This window comes from Cydia pomonella, chromosome 17, assembly GCF_033807575.1.
Source record: "Cydia pomonella isolate Wapato2018A chromosome 17, ilCydPomo1, whole genome shotgun sequence".
Lineage (NCBI taxonomy): Eukaryota > Metazoa > Arthropoda > Insecta > Lepidoptera > Tortricidae > Cydia > Cydia pomonella.
The window spans coordinates 18608257-18630893 of NC_084719.1; the positions used below are offsets into that span (position 1 = coordinate 18608257).

The 22637-nt window shown below is 34.8% G+C and overlaps 1 protein-coding gene across 1 annotated transcript in view; it reads left to right on the plus strand.

Annotated features, from left to right (window-relative positions):
• LOC133526963 (gonadotropin-releasing hormone receptor-like) overlaps positions 1–19925 on the plus strand; it is a 124953-nt gene extending 105028 nt beyond the window's left edge. Inside the window, exons 4-6 of the mRNA XM_061863833.1 lie at positions 6424–6623; positions 10296–10420; positions 16661–19925. Coding sequence (XP_061719817.1) covers positions 6424–6623; positions 10296–10420; positions 16661–16790 — 455 coding nt within the window. The 3' untranslated portion in view covers positions 16791–19925. The remainder of the gene's footprint in view (positions 1–6423; positions 6624–10295; positions 10421–16660) is intronic.
• Positions 19926–22637: the final 2712 nt, after the last annotated feature.

Below are 22637 nucleotides of genomic sequence, written 5' to 3' on the forward strand. Positions count from 1 at the left end.
CACTTCACGCCAGTTGGGTATTCCGAGGGCGAACAGGTCTTTTAGGATTTCGTCACTCCAGCGGTATCTGGGACGCCCAAACGGACTTTTTCCACCCGGGTGCCCCACATACGCTCTTCTCACAGCACGATCCTCTCCCATCCTCTCTACGTGGTGCGTGTTTGTACACATATTATAAATCATTGGTACCCGGATATGCCTTTAATTAAACCCCGAGACCGCGGTTTATATCCCACAGTCAATTGAAACACGTGACGAGTTTTTTTACTTAGGTGGTGGTTTATTTAACTATTTGCGTATATATTTTTTAGGTGGGACTTTGCATGCATTGACTGTAAAAATACGCGTGAAAGTGTAACGGGTTCGCACTGATTGACTAGCACTTAATTATTTCGTGGATAAGCGAAGTAATATTTTTGTATCAATTAATACAGATTTCCACAAAATAATTTCTATTAATCGCCCTCCAGTCAATTCGCCATCAAACTGTTTGCTTTGTTGATGTGGTGGCACAATCATAGGCTTTAAATTTTTCTGTCGGGTTTTCATTTAACTTAAGAGAACAAACAAGTAAATGTGAAAAAATACAATCATTTTGTTATTACCGGCATGATATAGATATAGGTATCTTAATAGGTATGTTATAAAACAATACCACGTACACCTTACCTACCTAGCTAACGCACAAATCATAAAACTCAGGATTCATATTAAACTTACACAGAAAATTGCTGTAGTATGAAATAAATACAAAATATAAAAAATTAACTTTCTTTTAAGACCAAAGTCAAGAAAACTTTGATAAAATATGCTTATCGCGACCCTCTAGCCTCGAAGACAGTTTCTCTCCTTTTGACGTTGAAACGCGGGATATTTTCTCTCCCATAGTGCACTTGTGCTACGAGTTTCGAGAGTATCCCGCGTGGAACTGTCAAACGACAGAATTATGTAGCTTTGACATTTGTCCGCGAGACAGCGGGTTGTCGCGCGCGTCTTATGCTACCGATTCGCGAGAAAGGTCTATGTCGCGGCATTTTCTCGCCTGTCGACTGTCGCGCCCATCATGTGCTAACCGTGCTGCGTACTTATTTAACCAGTTAACCGCTAAAGACGTCAAGTGACGCGCGAGAATACAGCCAAATAGCAACCTTCGTGCATCCCGATAAAGTTTACGACGATGCGCCGCGTACGATAGCCGTGGCGTTCAAACGGTTGGTTACAAACTTACTCATCATCAGCGCCAGATTTTTTTGTACTTAGGTCATACTGAAAGTTCCTGGAATCTATTTTTTTAAGCCTTAAAAGATCCCTGACATATAATTCTCAAACAGCATTCCCTAATTACAAATCATCACCGAACAAATTGTACCTTAAAATAGTCAATAAGTTATATTTTCACTGCGTTAACTCTAGATGGCTCATTCCAGAAACTTTCAGTATTACCCACGTACCTAATAGTTACAATAATAAGTTCAAACGTAAACTTTTTTATTTGCTAAAATACACGTACATAACGCAAATTAAAATATAAGAGACTGGTTAAAAGTGAAGAGCATAGATGGACTAATTCGCATGACTGAACATAGAGAGACATATAGACATATGGTCGCCAACCTCCTGGACGGAGATGGCACGTGAAGAAGAAAAAGAACGCAAATTAGAAATTTTTGAGATATTCGTATTTCAGACAATGCAAAATGGAGTTCGATTCCAGTCGTTGTCCCTTTTTCTGACGTAGGTACCCGTAATTCACAATTTTCAAGTCCTCCAAAACTATTTGGGACCAACTCGCGGCGCGGCGCTTCAGCATAAATAAAATCCCAAACATTTTAGGGATTTTATTTCTGCTGAATCCACGATAACCTTTTTCCTTCTCTCTGTAAGTAGCTTGATAGCATTTATTTGCTTATAAATGATACCCACAATCCACATCTCTTCCAAATTTATCTTAAATGTTATCCCTATTAAGGGTTGACTTGCTGCCGTGAACTAGTATGTTTCTTAGGTTAGTAAAGTCTCTGCCAAATTTATCTTATCTGATCCTCATGTGGTTGACCAGCTGTGAGTATGTTTCTTAATTTACAACGCTTATGTTGGTAAAATTGCGTTTGCGTTTCTGTAAAGTTAGTAAATGTACACAAATATTGTGGTCACTCGAAGTCCATCTTTTTTTTAATACCACATCGGTGGCATGTTTGGTGGTAGCATACGGCCCGCCTGATGGTAAGCAGTTTCCGTAGCCTATGTACGCCTGCAACTCCAGAGGTGTTATATCATCTCAATTTTATATTTATTTAAAGTTTATTGCACGAAAGAAAACATCGTACAAAAGGCGGACTTAATGCGAAAAGGCATTATCTACCCAATTTCTATAATTATTATGTACTCATAGCTGGGATCAATACTATATAATTATCAAATGTTTATATCGGTAAATTTTCAATCATGTATATTGCATGCAAAATACTATGGCGTAACTAGAATTTAGAGTATACTAGCAGTCCCGACGAACTTCGTCCTATTAGTACCGACGTCAATGAATGTTATAATTTATGAATCCGTATCCCCGAGAACAAGTTAGGAAACATTGAAGCAAATTGCTTTCTGACTGTTACAATTATCGATGAAGAAATATTTTTGGTTAACATAAGGCTTTTGCTTAACTAAGTACGAGTACTACATCCAAACATTACTCATTCCAACGAAGAAGTAATAGGTAATAAAATGTGTCTTCGCTTTAATTCACGTCGATTTTGACTACAGCAAAATATGTCGTCAAGTATCGTCAACATAAAATATAAATAGCTAAAGAATCGGAACTTATTTTGTCTATTTTATTTTAGAAGTTTATACCAATAAAATCCATGGTTCTCCAAACTAGTGTAACAGATCCGTACGTTGCCACACATGCCACAGCTGTGGTTATGGCTTTCGTACAAATATTAAAAAAGTTTACCCCTTGGGTATTCAAGTTACATGTATTAGTGTGTGATACAGGAAAACACATAGACATTTGGATCCTCAGGCATTAACTTTGAGTAATTTTGTATGTGTAAATATAAATAGCAAACAATAAATATAATAAATACCGATAACCTACATCATTTTGAATCCATCGCTCAATGATTTTCATTAGTCAACACAGGGAAACCTGTGATGGGCTTCTGAGGAGTGACCTAGTAACTTCACCTACCTAAATGCTACTATAGGATTCGAAGTCTTGTCAAACGAGAGGCATAGTTTGACTATATAAGATATATATACCTAAGGCATATACGTAGTGTGTAAATTCAATATGGGCGATAAATTAAACCAGACATAATTTATCCTTGTAATCATTTTTTTTTTATACACCGACGGTGGCAAACAAGCATACGGTCCGCCTGATGGTAAGCAGTCACCGTAGCCTATGGACGCCTGCAACACCAGAGGTGTTACATGCGCGTTGCCGGCCCTTTAAAAAAGTTATCTAAGTTTTACTTAATTATGGGCCCTTAAGTACATGACATTACGATATAAGAGATACAGTTACTACAAAAAGTTTGTATCTAATAAGTATTAATAGACACAGTTACACCGTTAATAAAGTCCAATGATTTGATGATTTTTTATTTCTTTATAGTTGAGACTTCTATGCATGTTATTTTTGAGAGACTAAATCTTATATTCATAAAGATTAACAGGAACCTCTGACAAACCATTGTTAAAATTTGTTACCTTCTAATCTAGCAAACAGAAATTTCATAATGACAGATAGGGACAAACGATTATCATCAGTTTATTATATTTAACAAACGTCTATGAATAACGCCAAAAGGCACCATTTGCTGATAGTTGATACTGTTCTATTAGTTTATTCAGGTTTCGGAATTTTCAATCAATAACAAAATAGGTTAATCTATCCAGTTTATTCAATAGGACAATTTGAAATCCAATATATAAGAATAATCCTAGCGAGCATATGCATTCCATTATACTCGTTAGGGCAAGGGCAGCATCCGCTCACTCCGCTCAGTATCGGTCCGATTTCAACTTTAAGATACGTCAAAAATTTCCTTAAGATACGATATGGATTGAATATGTCGGTGTCAAACGTCCCTTTTGACACTGATATATCTAATCCATATAGTATAATTAGCAAATATTTAAATCTTAAAGTGCGAATCGAGACGCAACGTCCCTAACATTCATCAAATTTTCCAGAAGGCTTTTACATGTTGGCTCAGCATAGCACAAGTATTTCAAGTGCTCCTAGTTCCGTATCGAATATGTAAATATACAATAAAAAAATATATCAAGTTTATAAAAACTAATAATATAAATATTAGCCATCTGTGCCTCTAAAAATACTATAAGGTCTCATGATGAAACACATTTAGATGTTTGTAAGGACGTCTTAAAAAACCTCAACTGTGTAATTTAGTTAAATTACATCTATTCGATGGAGTAATTTAGAAGAGCGGTACTTGCAATACGACTTGGGTAAAATAATAGGTTATTTTACATAAACAGTAGTTTTGGTAAAATTGTTCAACCATATTTTAGAAAAAGGACATTTCCGTGGACAATACAATAAAAATTTACGACTCTGTTACAATATATCAAGTCAAGTCTTCACCCTGCATTGGGCTATCGTAAAAACAAAAGCTCAAGCCTTTTCACGCATGAGAGGATCACGAACAGGCTGTGGGATGTATGTAGGCTGAATTACTAGCTTCTGCTCCCGTCTTCTTCTTCTTCTATCCTTGTGCCCCCCAGCATACAAAATTATAGCTAAGGAAGTTTGAATCTATTTGCATTTTTAATTAGGTTGATTATCATTTGTACGAATATTTCACGAGACAAATGACATGCTATTTTGTTTTTAATGAAGGTTGAAATTTCATCAAAACGGAGTTTACATCCTAATGTACATTGGGCGACACGAAGCTATAAGCACATCCTTAAATATCCACGTTTAATACATTACTTCTGAATTAACTATCCTATAAATAACCCAACTAAGGTTGGATCATTGGAAATCCCGGGTTAGGTCATGGTTATTTTTAGCTGACAGGGTACTTTAACTTGCAAAAGATCCGCTCACTCTCAACCCTCTATAAATCATGTCTGCGTCAGTACCTATTGAAGTTTGTAACCTGAACAGATCCTGTCCCTAACTTCTTGTCAATTAGGACCTTTCCGTTCCGAAGTCTGCAAATACATTAATCAACAATATATTACAATACAATTGTATAGGCTGAATTAAAGAGAAATATACTGATTGAAATCGCCATGGAGCATATGCGTAAAATTAAGCTTATTAAGGTGCGACCAGACCGCAGCTTAAAAAACGGTCACGATACGGAATCGCAGTGACGCGTCGTATGCGTACCGTTTTTGGCGCATGCTCCCCACACCGCTGCTTAAAATACGCTGACGCACCGTAAATTGATCTGCGTAAGAATCGAAAAAAATATTACACGGAGATCTTATGGCAGACACCACACCGGTGACGTAAAATACGCAAAGATTTGCGAACAAAAAAGATTCGCGTGAAGTACGTCACTGCGATTCCGTACCGTCACCGTATTTTAAGCAGCGGTGTGGGGAGCATGCGTCAAAAACGGTACTCATAAGACGCGTCACTGCGATTCCGTATCGTGACCGTTTTTTAAGCTGCGGTCTGGTCGCACCTTTATTCTGCCGCATAAATGCGTCCTGTACGTCGGTGATTGGTCTTTTGCATGGAACGACATCCAAGTGTTTGTTTTGATACATATTTGACATAAAAACGGGTATTGCAAAGAGTGGCACTCATTTTGAAATCTCAACTAACAGGGCATTTCGAACAAACAATGACATCAGAATGATGTCTTTAACATATCGCGCGTCTCGCTCCAATACATATATGTTACTGCAACGGTATCATGGTCGCATTTTTATCACCTGTCACTATGCCCGTCACTTTCGCACTTACATCCTTGTTAGAACGGGACAGGTATGGTGACAAATGATAAAGAGCCGACCATCTTAGCCCTACTGAATTACATCATTCAGATGTCAGTCTATGTTCGAATTGGCCTATTTTTTGATATTCATATAATTCGACGCTCGCGCGAAGTAAAATGCATAGAAATTGTTTACTTAGGTTTTATGCATGATGGCGCAGAATATTACAGGAGGATTTATTAAATAGGCCAATATGGCAGCTATTCGATCGTGTATGAATACGATAATTGGTCTTAAAATATCTAATTATTTTGATCATAATTTGTGTATGTAAATCGATTGCATCTTAGAGAAATACAAAAAAAAAACTTGTTACAAAATATATTGGAATACATACAATATTTTTCGTTATCTGTAAAGGTTCCAGTAAGACTAAAGATGTAACTAATAGTTTTCAAATATTTTAGGCGATTTCAACGTTTCTTGTTTCAGAAAGCGAAAAAGTTTTCAAACCAGAAGTGTTAAGACACGAAAAGTACCTCACGCCAGACATGAACAGACGGAGGCTCATCGACCGCGCCAAGATGAAATCTTTGCGGATGTCCGTCGTCATCGTGGCGGCGTTTCTGATATGGTGGACGCCGTATTACGTCATGATGGTTATATTCACATTTCTTGATCCTGACAAGAATGTAAGTGCTAAATTCTTTCCAGTTTGCTTGCAGCTTATTCTTTGCAGTTTGTTTACGAGTGCGTCACGAAAGGCCAACAGTAGCCTGCTGATTCTAACTATAAATTTCCACTTGATTTGTTTTTTATTTATTATTTAAACTTTAAGTTAAACAAACGGCGGACTTAATGCCAGAAGGCATTCTCTACCAGTTAATCATGAGCCAAACCGAAATATCCTAATTGGTGCAGGTTCAGAATACAGAGTAAAATGACAAAAAAATATCACAAAATTATACGTACATAAATAATATGATACATAAAGAAGAGAGCAATAAATCAATTCAAATAAAATTAATTTCGCTAAGTGTTAGTCTCGTAAATCAGTTTAAGCTCAAATTACTCAGGATGAATAAGCATTTTTAAATGTACTCCAGTATTTGAGAAAGAGAATCCTCTCTTAAAATACAGTGGGCGAAATTAAAACGTTTTTTCATGTTACCGCGGCTCTAGTTATGATTAATTGTTTTATTGATTATTTCACGTTAAAAACCTATAGAAAAACGCTGACATTGCGAATAAATCAATAATACTCCAATAATGATTATCCAAAGAATTAAAACATACGAAGCTTCTCGGGATATAATTAATTCAATTTAAAAGTCGATTTAAGGCCATTTAGAGGATTTTGGTTCAAAGTAATTAATTACGTAGAATTCCGGGGCGTTCGGAATTCCTTATTCAATCTCGTTAAGTGATAAAGTAGTTAACACAAGGCTGGTATGATGGGTCGGTCTTGGGATACTTTCCAAAGAATTAGCGAATTTTCAGAAGGATTAACATATTGAAAACGATTAATAATCACTTTAATTATTTCATTTATTTATAGTTATACCGCAGGGCAGCTTGTCGCGAGCTGTTGGTGAGTAACAACCCCACGGACCCGAGTACAGTCAGCATCAAAAGTAGCGGATGAAACAACGCGCCAAAAGTATCTGATATTCCGGATAACTTTTCCAAATATAGATAATTCTCTAAAAATCACCTTCGAAATTATATCGTTTACAGTCTAAATTGGTCTACATATAGAACCATCAACTTTTGTTAAGCTGTTACAGAATGCTGACTGTACTCCCGAGAGTTGGTTAGGGTGACAGTCTCCGGCGTGTCTTCGTCGGTCGGAGTGGACCCGCAGGACTCTCAACTCAGGCTTGCCTTCTTTGGCCCTCCAGAAAGGAGTCGTTAGATCTATATGCTCCAGGGGTGGAAGTGAAGCAAACATATGACGCGAGTTGGCAGAATGGCCGTTATCAGCCACTAGGTAGAAATTGGCGTTCACCTCACTCTCGACACCCCTGAGCCGCTAACACCGGTGTTGCTCCTGGTCGTCTTCATGACGGCAGTTTCGGGGCCCATCTAGTGGGCAGCAAGTCACCGCCTGTCTCGATAACTAATGAAAACATTGTTATAGCACGTCTTTGCAATCATTCCAAATTGTCCACCCAAACTTCAATCCATAGACGTTATACTGTTCACTTTTTCTACAAAAGTCCCAATGCCTGCTGGGACCGGTTCATGGGTGTCTAATTGTTGCGCTTGTGAACGGGTTTCAGCAGGCTTTCTACATAACATGACATCAAAGCTCTCCAAGGGGCATCCGCGTGTTGGATCTATGTCTCGACGCAAGCCTAGGTATCAAAAGACCGGGATTTATAGGCCCGTGAAATCCAAGGTGATACAAGTTTAATTAAATTAATATGGACTAAGTGAATTAAAGTATAACGATTAATCATTATTTTTATGATTAGTCATTCTGGGTAATTCGCACTCAAAATGATTCACGAGTAGATTAACACTTAATCTAACATTGAGCAAAATAAATTATATAAATGAATCATTATTTTTATTTTATTTAATTTACGTTGAACATAATATAGTAACCAATAAATACATTAGATACGAACGTAAAATGGGTTAGTTGATTTGAATGAATTTTGTCAAGAGATTTTTACGAGTTTGTAGAAAGACTTTTAGAAGGCCATTTTCTTTTAGTTTTATTATAATTAGGAGACTAAAGAAAAAATCTCAATACAAGGTGCCCGTGAGCATTGCGAAACATTTTAACTAAGCATTCCTGGTAATATTTAGAAACTAAAATGTCATATAAAATCTAGTTTCAGAGATAATTAAATGTTTTTCGAAGTCATTCTTTCGCCATGTCGGTACAAAACACATTTTTGACTGCGGTATTGCCACTTTGAGGTCTAGTCTGGACATACCTATTGATTGACATCGAAAAATTAAAAAAATGTATTCGAGAGGCTACCCCCAAATAAAAAATAAACTTTTTAGTTAATTTTTGGGTAATTCGTAATTTTTATTGATTAACACAAAATGTTTATCAATAAAAATTACGTTTTATGTACAGGAGTGTTCAAAAAAAGGGGGAAAAAAAACAAAAAAATTTTTTTTGTCGAATTTCACAAAAAATCATATGACATTTTTTGCTTCTGTTGCCATCAGGAATGCACCGTTAAAAATGTCTCGCAATGCTCATGGGCACCTTGTATTAACACTAATGGATTACAGCATATTCATATAATATTATTTACGTCGTAAATATGGTTTAATGTTTTTTAGCAAACATTTCACATGAATTTGATTTCTTAATCTCTTAAATTATCTGACTTACGAAAAAGATATGATAAACCGTCTTTTACTTTGCAGGAAAAATATTTTTTGCGTATTCGTCAAATTAATTGAGTATAATTTATCTACGGTCTTGTTGAGGCTTTCTGAATAAGCATCTTAATCAACAAAATATTTCCGTCTTAAAATTAATTTTCTAAAAGCGATAGGGGATAAAATGTGATTTTATCTATGTGAAGGAACTTGTTGCTTATGGTGCTATTGGTGCTTACGCCATTATTAATGATATCCCAATACAAATGCTACGCCACGCGACATAACCGTCATTGACAAGAAGATCTTTCTTCGTACCTAACGTTACAAATATTTAGAGTAGATCCTTTTGATCTCTCTCTTATCGCACAGCTGAAGGATAGCTATTTTCGTTACTTGGGAGTTAGTTTGCCGGTACACTGGCTGCGAAAGGCCTATGAACGTTTCAATCAAAGATAATTTAGTACAGTTTGCTTCAAGCCCAACTAGTTATTAGACAAATAAATTGAGAAAATATACACCGTGGGCCCATATAACCCGACAGATTTTAATCACGCATTCCTGAGGCCATAATGAGCAAAAAATGTCATATGACTTCGACAAATTCGGAAAAAAATGATTTTGTGTGTGTGTATGTGTGTGTCTTCTACATACGGCATGTTATTTTATTTTACAGTTTCGCATAAAAAAAACATTGCAATGAATAAGTAAAATTGTATTTTTTTTAGTTATTAACAATTAAATTTTGCGAGTTTGAAATTTTAATGTCAGTCAGTAGGTAGGTATGGCTAAACCAAGTCACATAGTGGCAGCTTTTGTTTTTTCACTGTGTTATTATACTAGGATCAAATTTTCAGAAAACTTTGTATGACATTTTAGTCTCTAAATGCGGCCAAGGATACACCTTTAAAATCTGTCGGGTTATATGGCGTTATAGTCTCTATAGCATTCACATGTCGTTTTAGATATATTTCACATACTGTTTGTAAACCAATTCAATATTTTTGTAACAGCTAAGTGAGGACCTCTTGAGTGGAATTTTCTTCTTCGGGATGTCGAACAGCCTGGTGAATCCGGTTATATACGGCGCTTTCCATCTGTGGCCCCGGAAGAAGCCCTCACACAGACATAGCGACAGGTAAATAAAATTAAATGACTTATAATTGAGCTGCAAGCGTAATTATGAATGGCTTTATTGACGTGATAAAATAACTGGCATTTTTAACACCAAGAGTCAAGCACTGTCATTATCACGCTGTTATTAAGACACACACGCACAAGGCTCGGAACCGGTTTTTAAAATACCGGTTTATTACGGTTTAACTTTTATAAGAACTTTATTGTAATCTAAAACACCGGTTTATTTGACGAGCGACGCAACGGCCGGTCACCCTGGTTGTGTGCTACGTAAACATAGACGCCGACATAGGAGAAACCGGTTTTTATTGTTCTAATAAAAACCGGTTTAGAAATAACGGTTTTCCGAGTGAAACTGAAATTAAAAGATTTTGCGCCAAGTACATGATAACGGTTTGGAAATTTAACCGGTTTCCCAGCCTTGCACATGACCATTATATCTCTAGTACTGTTTAATTTATAGCTCTCACGCGTCGAATAATGGACCTATGACGGTTAATCTTATATGCAGTAGCTGTCAGGTAAGTCAATGGACATTTTTTGCAAGTTTAGCACATTCATTTATTTAAAACCGGCCAAGAGCATGTCGGGCCACGCTCAGTGTAGGGTTCCGTAGTTACTCTTCCGTCACAATAAGCTAAACTGGAGCTTAAAGTGTAGTAAATGGTACCTTTCACCCGAGTTAAACAAATAGGCAAATTTGCATAATCAGTACCTAATTAAAGTAAGTCTTTTTACTATGAAGGGAAAACATTTTGCGATAACTCAAAAACAGCTAAACTGATCATATCCGCTATAGTTTTCATTTAATGTCTTTCTTAAGCTCTACTTCCACGATTTTTTTCATATTTTTTGGACCTATGGTTCAAAAGTTAGAGGGGGGGGGACACATTTTTTTTTTCTTTCGGAGCGATTATCTCCGAATATATTACCTTTATCAAAAAATGTTTCTTGAAAACCCCTATTAGTTTTGAAAGACCTTTCCAACGATACCCCACACTCTAGGGTTCAAGCGAAAAAAAAAAATCACCCCCACTTTACGTGTAGGGGAGGTACCCTAAAAAAAATTAAATTTTTAGATTTTATTGTACGACTTTGTCGGCTTTATTGATTTATATATCCATGCCAAATTTCAGCTTTCGAGCACTAACGTCCACGGAGCAAAGCCTCGGACAGACAGACAGACAGACAGACAGACGGACATGGCGAAACTATAAGGGTTCCGTTTTATGCCATTTGGCTACGGAACCCTAAAAATGTAACATTTAAGTAATAAATTAACGGAAAAAACATATTTCTTCATTATTTTCCAAATTAAGCCCAACCAAAAGTGCTGGAGGTAACTGTTAGATGGACCATATAATAGTGACCATGGTTGCCTGTTGTGGGTCACCCATAGGTTACCCATAGACCATCAGATTTAACACAAGTGTTAAATCTCCTTACTGATATGTATTTTTGTGTAATGAGTTCAAACATTAATTCATGAGTTGTGCAAGTTTTTAAGAATAATGGAATACGTAACTTTGTTGCGGAAACCTCATTAACGATGCAAATACTTTGTAACGCATTTCTGTTAAGGTAATAAGGTTAAATTATTCTAAAGCCATGAAAATAAAATCCAGTTTATTTTCTGTCATTGTTTTCTTCTGCATTTCTTTTTACTTTTATCGCCTTTTCACCTGGAAGACAATTTGTATGTTTCTCGTAAGATTTCCGTTTCTTCTTTCCTTATAATCAATCCTATTTCCAGTAATGCTCGCGGTAGGCGTTGTGATGAATCTTAGCAAATGAAATACTGCCTTTGAGATCCTTCGCCTTTCTGCAAAACCCGCGGAGGTGTCACTTCCGTTTTCGTAATAAACAGTTAGACCAATCAACAAGGGAGTTGATGTTGAGATGTATTTATAAAAATACATGGGCATGTTATGCTATGTTGTAATCATACCGAAAACTATTACTATTACAGAACTATTGGGATTTATTTTCCGTCTTGATTTACAGTCCAATTCGAACACTGATATCAGAATAATATCTTAATGATGATTACTCAAAGAGTTATAACTCCCTATATTCGTTTTCTTGCCATAACGCGATTTTTTTCTTAATCGACATCTAGCGTCAAATAGCGAAATTTATCAGTACTGCTAGTTGACAATATATGTAGCGACGAACGAAAACTCTAACGCTCAACAATTTTCAGCTAAAACTCTATTTTCAACTCCTTTTTCTTGTAATATTAGTTGTAAATTGTTTTGCCAATACATTTTTCGTCAGTCGAGACACAGCGGTGCTGATAAATCCACTATGTGATGTTATATGTCGACTACTAAATAACTCGCGTTTTGGTAATACAACTCATGTATGTTGTTACCAGTCTTTCTTTACTTATATTAGGAACTATACTTAGGAATTATGTGTATTATTTATTAGAAAAAAAAAAATTAAACTCATTTTTTTTAACATAGCTTAAGAGTAAAAAGTAAAGTATATATTTTTATTAAGTACGTTAGATACCTTGAAACCTTGGTGTACATTTCTCTAATATCGGAAACGATCGTAAAATCAGAATAAAAATAGTCCTTGTTCGTTAAGGTAAGAGCAATACAATTTCCTGTTTGTCACACTCCGCTTTTATTTACGCTATAGAGTTCTTCAAATGTTGAATGACGATGTAAGTCCTTTTTACTTAGCTATAAAAATCTTCCAAGATTTGCAATAGTATATATAACTCCGTATAAGATAAATAAAGTTTAAGAGAAAACGTGCCTCAAAAAATCAAGAAAAAAAAATGCTCGAATAGATTTGACCTTTTTTTTTTTTTTTTTTTTTTTTTTGTGCTCAATTCTCTTTGATGTAACAATATGATAATGAAGAAAAACAGAAAAGTAGTTTTCACTTCTCGTTCCCGTAAAGTTAGTCTGTATTAGTCTATTAAATGTTGGTTACAGACACAAGATCCCATTTTCAGTCTTTGCATTTCTAGGAAATAGGTTTTTCAATGTAGGCTTTTTTTGGTGTTTGGAATGTACATAAATCAAGTTTGCGGTAACTAGAAGTCCAAAAAATGAAATCTTATTTTCTAACACCTCAAGTATATATCCTATATATCACCTTTACTAATAGCTCCTACAGCCACAACTCTCATCACAGCTGTTGGGCGGGATTCACACTAATTCACTGCACAGCTATAATTTTTGTTTAACTAGAAATTTAAATAGGACACAGTGGCGCTCTCTTGTTTCAGAGGCTAAAAACCTGTTTGGGTCATTGAGCTAGTGAACTTACTTACATTAAGAAATTTAAAAACATTTCGGTTACTTGTACATTTACGTGTTACATTAAGACTAAAATTCGAGTACTTCAGAAACAGCCCACTTATCGCTGGGCCCCAATATATATTTATCAAAATGACAATATACTGTAATTTTAATAAATGCAGTAATGCTTATTAATAAAAATGTAAGTATAAAAACAGAATTGCTAAACAGAGAAACGGTCTTACTTTTAAGAGAAAACAAGCATCCTAATGAATTCTAATTACCTTATTAATTTAAGTATAAATGATTATAAAAGTTAAATTACGGTAAATATTAGTAAACAAATAAAAGCTTACAAAGGCGTCCTTAATGGACGACAATTGGTAATTATTTCCGGACCTGGCTCAAGAAAACAGAAAGTAAGTAATATTTTTTGACCGCTTCGTAGCCAAAATGGCAAAATCGGATCCATTATAGTTTCGTCTCGTCTGTCCGTAGGAAGGCTGGACGTACTTTCGTCCGTCCTCCGTTCATCGACATCTGTATTCGTCACAGATATTTTAATCGGAAGTTATAATTATGCTACTTTTCTTGTAATGAATTTTGGAACATAGGTACATATATTTTGAAGGCCATATTTTAACTATTTAGTTCAAAAGTTACTTAAAGAAATGTATTTTTAGGTGGGAACTCCATACCCACAACCACATGTTACTAAAAGTATTTTTTTTTATTGAGTAACCATTTTTGGAAATAATTGTTGAGAATTTCCAAAATAACGTGCCCTTATCTCTCTAAGTTTTTAATCGGGTGTACCAAAATAAAATAAAACTAATTTAATGCTTCATATGAAAGTTAAGTATTTTTAACATAATCGGTTGAATCATTAATGTAATACTACTAACAATAAAAGTGCCACGAAGATACGCCCTTTTTATTGCTTTTTGTATCATATGAAGGTAAGGAATTCATCATTATGCGTGCTACGACACATAACTGGGCGTTTTTTTTTAAACTTGACTTTGCTGGTATTAAAAAATAGCATACCATCAACAGCACAGGCTTCGTCACATTACAAAAAGCTCATTCACCTCAGGTTTCATCAAAACAGAATGTCCATGTTTACATAAGCCATCTGCAACACGCATCGTCAAAACTATTTTGCTGGTAACTGATAAAGTAGCGAAGTGCATAGTTGAGGGCGGGTAGAAAAAACTAAAAAAAAAATCTGGTCTGATTAAGAGAACAATATTTTTACATAGGTACTCCGTTATTTTATAGACATATTATAAACAGTTAAAAAAGGTATAGTTAGTAATAAAGGTAATACCAATTAGGTACAATGGTTGTCATAAATAGGCGGTGGTGTTTTTGAAAGTAACACTTGTAATTTATTAAGTGAAACAAAAAGGAATGGTTTTCCTGTTTCTCTATTTAAAATTACCTTTTATGCTGCTTTAATCTCCCACTTTCTTTCCGTTATTTACGAGTAGAATGTTTTCTTGCCCCAGTTTTAAAACAAAACCGGCCAAGAACATGTCGGGCTATGTTCACAGTGTAGGGTTCTGTAGTGTCATCTACATTACAAGTAAAAGGGAGTGTCTTTGCAGCGCTTTTTTGGGAAGACTTTTTGCGATTACTCATAAACGGCTTAACCGATCATGTTTGCTATAATTTAAAATTAAAATTCGCAATTTAAATATATTTTTGGACCTGTGGTTCAAAAGTTATATACGCATGTTTGTTTTTCTTTCCGTGGAATTACTTATTTCCGAAACCCCTTTGTTGGTGTGATTAATTTCTATATCCATGTCGAGTTGCAGCTTTCTAGCGCAAACGATCACGGAGCAAAGCCTCAGACGAACATGGCGAAACTATAAGGGTTTCTGGTTGACTACGGAACCCTAAAAACTACTTTGATTCACGTAATGAAATCGCCTAATTCGATACTAATGTACAAACTTACCAGAAAGATAATTATTACTAATCGTTGTCCAAACCCACATTGGAGATGCCTGAGGATATTTTGAAAAAAATATCTATAAGATCACGATATGGTTGCCATAAATTTAATTAGAAATCTTGAGAATTTTTTCTAGTTACTTCATAGATTCAAATTCTGATTGATTTTTGACGAACATAGGTCTATAACGTACTTTAAAAGATTGTAGCAATTTATAAAAAAAGCTACAACTATGAAAATTGTTTCTATAATGCGCATATTTATTTTTGAGGGAGTTCACCGATAACTTTTTTCTGTTAAAATTTACAATAAATTAAAATTATAAAACATAATAGCCGCGATCCCGAGCACGTAAGTACATCCATCTCACTGACGCTTAGGTACAGTGAGCGAGAGAGAAGAACACGGACCTACGAGACATTAATTGTTCTATATATTTTACGTGTAAAGGAATAAAAACAAAGCTTCACAAAAACAATGCACATTTACGACAATGGCGGTAGTTGTTAGAGATGCTTAAATGTGAAATTGCTTGGACATGAAGACGGTTTAGGCAAGCCACATTAGAAACAATTAGCATTCAAACTACATAATTGCCCTCGACATTCCGACATATATTGTATTGTATAATTAGTCTTGGTTCAGATAAGCGACATCAGTAATGGCTTCGCGATAACCCTGATATCAACCGGTGGGTAACTCGGTATCTTTAGGTATTTACATAAAAGTAAACAAAATCTACCCTCAAATGGCTCCTTAAGCCAGTTGAGGGTAGTTGAAAACATTACATGATCAAATAATGTAGGTTAAAGTCAGGTCGTTTAGTGACAGATCCAGGCGGTTTTGTATTAGATTGGTTAACCAATAAATGTTATAACTACCCGAAAATGTAGAATTTGTTTGTTTTTTTTTAACACCTAAAGCTACAGAGGTGTCACTGGATTTTATTGTATTATTAGGATGACTAAAATCCAGAATACCTACAAGCTATCAATTTATATGTATTTTTTTATTTCAGAGATTCTGGTGGACATCATGCGTCTCTCCTCAGACGTGGAGACAACACATCATCCGTGAGATTAACTACAATCAGGTCTATAAGATCTTCAGGCAAATACACCAACGGAAACAATGTTAGCATATTATAACTACGTAGAGGCACTAAAAATACCCAATTGTAAAAAGAACTTTGACTTAGCTTTAATGTTCAGTAAATACTATAATTAGATCTAAATCTAATATATGTGTTGTGTTATTTTCATTTTGTCAATGTTAACGGTATTTTTTACTACTTAAGTCTGTGTTAAATTCTGTTATATTATAAGCGTTTAAACTTGCAATGTATGCTATTCAATTTTAACTAAAAATAATCACTTTCATATGAGTACGATGTAATATAAAGCCTAAAATTAAACATCGTTAATGGTTATATTTTAATAACGACAGCATTGTATTTTTACCGTCTGCATTATTGCAGGTAATAGTCAAAAATAAATCAAAGACAAATCTTATTTAATAACAATGTGTGGATAAAATGTCATTTTGCAATTAAAATGTAAATTTAAGTTGTTCGACTGAGTTTGGTAAACATGTCGACGGCTGGTTGCGGTACAGTAATCCCCTAGTGAATCCCTAGTTTAATTTTATTACTTCACGAAAGCATGTGCTGCTAAATGTTTATTCAAATCAATTTGTCTAAAATGTAATATGTCTTGTACAAATACAAACACAATTTAAGCCGCTTCTAGCAGGATACTTGATTGCATTAAATCTTAAGAAATGCGCTTTATTTACTTTTGAACTAAGCTCAAAATAAAACAAACGAGAGGACTTTTAATACTGCTCCTGTTGTTTGCTTGATAGTTTCACAAGAATTATCTACTTCGAATTAAACTGTGTGGCGCGCGAGTGACTCAAGACACGTTCCTTGTGGGTTTAAGCTGTAATAATAGTTTGATTATCTACTTGTGAAATTTCCTCGTCCTTGATTTATATTACGAAATGATTACTTGTAAAATTTTTGTTCCTCTATCTAGGTAAACCTATGTCTGAGCAAAGCTAGTACTGCTTCAATCTTTATTAAATTTGTAATGTAATCATAGGAGTACTGACCAGTAAACAAAATAAAAACCCCATAGATGAAAAAAAGTATTATTACAGTCAGCATCAAAAGTAGCGGATGAAACAACGCGCTAAAAGTATCTGATATTCCGGATAACTTTTCCAAATATAGATAAATTTCTAGAATTACGTGCAAAAGTATATCTTTTACAGTCTATTAATTAAAATAAAGCGTTATTTGATCCGCTACATTTGATGCTGACTGTTCTACCGGAACTTGATGCCGGAATTATACGCCAATTTATTTACCTCACGATGCATAAATCACTGTACTAGGAAGCGTATTTTATCAGTGTCAAAAGCGACGTCTCTAACAAATTATATCCAAAACAAATCCAGATCAAATTCAGAACACGCCTCTGGATTATTATTAAACAAGTAATCGAATTAAAACTGTCGTGAGACATACTAATCCGTAGAATTGGATTAAACAAGTATGAAAATGTTCCCTTTTAACATCGACTAATTAATGTTTTTATTTTATTCCTAAAGAAATAGAAAGTATTTTTAATGCATTTAGCTTTGAAATAAACTGTTAGATATTACGGGTCATAACTCAAATAAACTAAATGTAAATGTAGAAACTTAAGAAAATGCTCTGTTAAGCTAAACATTAAGAAAATATGATTATATCTAAATACTTCTTAGTTATCTAAGTAGATTTAAGTGTGAATAGCATAAAATAAATGACTACTTATAGAAACTACATGGCAATGTGTGTATAATGTAAGGGCAACTTGCGCGAGCCAGGGTTACCCACTAACTTGGAGCTAACCGGTTAAACCTGGAGTAAACAGTAGGTTAAATTGTAATTCTAGAATTAACTCAGAGGGAGTTGGCTAACCCTGGATCACGCAAGTGTTTTTACTTCCTTGAAAAATGTGTTAATATTATAATAAAATTGCTGTCGTAAATGAACTGTATAGGTACAGTCAACATCAAATAGACAGTGGCAGACAAAATAGCCAAAAATGTCGTAAATCGTAATACAATTTTCTTATAATAGAATTAGGACGTGTTCCAGCGTACACGTTCTATTTTTTATTTCTTTTAATTAAAAACATAAGTGTGCCATAATGTACGTACGTAAATATATAAGAAAATACCATCATCTAGCTTTGCCCAGGAATCACCCGCGTGAGATTCAATGTGTAATTTTCTTTCCATGAAGATGGCTTTGGCTGGCTAAAAACATTTTTTCCTAGGTATGCTTTAATATCAGCCTAATATTCATTTCCAGGGCAAACAGCTTTCCAAATACCATATTACATCAACATCGGTTCAGAAATCTAGTCATGAAAAAGTAATATACAAGATGACAAAAACAGCATTTATTTTGTAGTATCGTAATTAGGTAACATTTGGATTTGGATGTTAACTGCAGCTGCATTACGGTTGCGACATTACTGCATAGACGTTGATACCACCGCTGTGTCTGTCAATTTTCTTGATAAATTGAGTGACGGATTGAGCGTTATAATCGCGGTAGTAATTCCGCGCCGAACGTTTCGGTAAACGTGCATTAATAAGCATTTATTTACATAAATAGATGTAGTGGTTTTACAATCATTGTACAAATACTAAACTAAATTAATAACTAACTTAAATCTAAAATAGGCCCTTGAAGCATTGTACTTGCAAGGAGCATTTCCTTGCTGTATCGCAATGCTGATACGTTGTACTTGGAAGCCGCCGCCTCTTCGGTCACGTAAAATTTTCTTGTAAAATTGCCTTGTGCGGTGCCGTGTTACTACCGCAATTGGAACTATCAATCCGTCATTAATTTTATCAAGAAAATTTACAGTGACATTGCCCACATCAACGTGGTAGCAGTAACGTTGTACCAGTAAAGCTGCTGCAGTCTTCATTTACCTTTACCCTGAATATGTAGTAATGACCAATAATTGTATCCATACCCAGCTAACGTCCTTATTTGTCGCTTGCCATAAGGACTAGATTTGCTTGTATGTTCATACGAATTACCTGTCAAAGCGTCCTTATGGCAAGCGACAAAGTGCGACGTTTTGCTGGCCGTGAGCATTGGTTTTGCCCCTTGGGTGCAGCTTTAAAGCGTATAAAAACAATAAGTCAAACGATTAGAGTATTTGTACGAAATATTTGTATGACATAAGTTATAAGAGAAGTAAAGTTTTTAAAATCAATTGTATTTTTAATTGATACCTCACAATAGCAACTAAAAATAACTTAAATATATCGCTAAAGTGCGAGTTTGCTTCACGCACAGAGTTTAATTCGGTTCAGGACAGACTTTGAACCGAAAATTGTAAAAATAACAATACCGCCAGAATTGAAGGGTTTGTGTCATAAGGCTCGCTTAGTACTCGTAATAATTAAACTCGAAACAGTGAACCTCGACTCTGGTCTCGAATGCCTAATTCCCGGAATGTTCAGTCTCCGAATGTACAATCCCTGTACGTCCAATTCCTCAACGTTCCATAATTGCATGAAGGAAGATTTCATTGCCGAAATAACTTAAAATTTCCAATTTTATTGGTCATATTTTACAAAGGTATCTAATTGAATACGAAGAGGTCCATTAAAGCACGTGAAGGGTTATAATTAATTGGAACCAGTTTTAAATATTGGGATGGATGGTCATGAAACAGTTTTGAAACAGATTTTTTTTTAATGAATAGCCGTAAAATCACTAGGAATCACAATATCTTGCAACAAAAGTTGAAAACCTAAAAGCAAGTATAGGTAATCAAGCGATTACAAAGTAATAATGGTACCATATCCGAACGGGATGGTCTTATGGATCTTTCATTAGGAGTAGCTGAGAAAGCAGTTTTATGAAATGTCCTTGTCGTGGTCATATATCATGTGGTCATACCGGGTATGGCGGGTCATACAGGAGCAAAACATTAAACTGTAGGCTGTACTCCTCAAACTGACCAACATTTGTTAAGCAACTTTTAAAAATAGCTTTTATTTTGATTTTTAGAACACTTTAAAGTTTATTCTAAGACGCAATGTATTGCGAATTTTGTTATGTTTGAAGCGTGACAATCAACGTCAATTACACTAATGACAGCGTACATTGAAGGTAATATTTAATTTGTATGAAAAATAGGAAGTCTAAAGAATTCGTAATTTTCAAAAATAGCTGAACAATAGGCCTGTGTCGTAAATTTCAAAAATGGCTTATTTCGATAGTTTAGTACCTGTATTACCCCAAAAAAATAATATTTCATGATAAAAATTATATTTAAAACACATATTTTAAGTTTGAAAAAAATATTTTTAAACTGACGTAAAAACACAAGAAAGTGTCATGGCGTCGTGAATGACGTCACATAGTTGCAAGCGATTGTGTTCACTTACGGCGAAAGTTTGTTTTGTTTAAATAAAAATGGAAAATTCGTATTTTAAAAACTGTATAGTGCCCCAGTGTATAAATACAAGTATAAAAACTCCGACTAAATTATTCATACGTGTTCCGGTCAAGGAAAAAATGCGAAGAAAGTGGTTAAAACTGGCAAGGAGGAAAGATGCTCATTGTTTATCAACAACATCGAGAATTTATTTTTGTGAAGATCATTTCGATGTAAGTATTATTAAAAAAAGTAGTGACTACATATTCAACTCGTAAATCTTAAGAAAAACCAAAGCTTTTTTTGTTGCCCTGGGAGCAAACAAACAATTATTTTCTAATTCTTACTTTCGAAATAGGCAATTAAAAACCCACTATTCCACAAACTTGCGATAGGGCTTAAGACACTAAGACAAAGTAGTGTCTTTACAATATCATCTCTCTATATTTACATTGTAATTCTAACCTCAAAATCAATTAATTTGCAAATGGTATACATTCCTTCAAATAATAATTGACTGCGTGCTAAAGTGAAATATACGTGAAAATGATAATAAGCAGTATTTTAGTATTGTTTATACTTACATAGAAGTTTTAACATTACGAAATTCCGATGAACAAAAGTCAGTGTTCGACGCGAAAAATCGGCCTAGCATAACAGCGTCAATTTTGGGTAAATTATTGCTGTTCGCTTTGATAAATCCAGGTTCCATGGCAGTTTATGCTAGTATTATCCGATATGGGTGGAAATAACACTCTCAACTTGTCGAAAAATGATAATAATAGAAAAAAACGAAGTGACTTGTGCTGTTGTATGAAAATCATAACCAAACGTCAACAACAACAATGGCGCATATCACCATGTGACGTAATACGTTCTAATTGGCGTTCACGGCGGAGGGGCCAGGGGGGTATTTTTTTTGATTTTAATTTGTAAAAATAACAATAATCTTATTTTTTTATGAGGAATTATTTCGGTTTTCCTTGATTAAATATTACAATTTACGCCTAGAAACATTCATCCATTGGTTTCATTGTTAGTTGACACAAGCCTATTGTTGGTAAGTTAAAGTAGTACAGCCTACCGTTTAATTTATTGCTCGTGTTACAGGGCATACCCGGTATATTAGTGCCACAAACACGCCTAATAAAAAAAAACATTTATTCAGAATTAATAAATCCAATTTTACAATAAAATATTCTGCCAAACTGCAAGACAGTTTGTTGGCAGAGGGAATCCCTTAAAAATAGATAGGTAGACTTAGCTAAATGGCTAGTCACTTGTTAAGTACATCTTATTGCATATGGTGGTATCTTCAGTTTCATTTTGTTTGAGAGTAACATTTTAATTTTAAACTCAACTATCCTAAGTGATTTGCATTCTCTTAGTTATTTACATTATTATACATTATCATACGGTATATTATTATACAATTTGGGGACCAAATACTGCCTACTTCATTCATTTTTATTAAACTGCCCAAAATACGTCATTTGTCAATCCGATAGGTGTCAACCGCGACATCAGGCAAATTTTGGG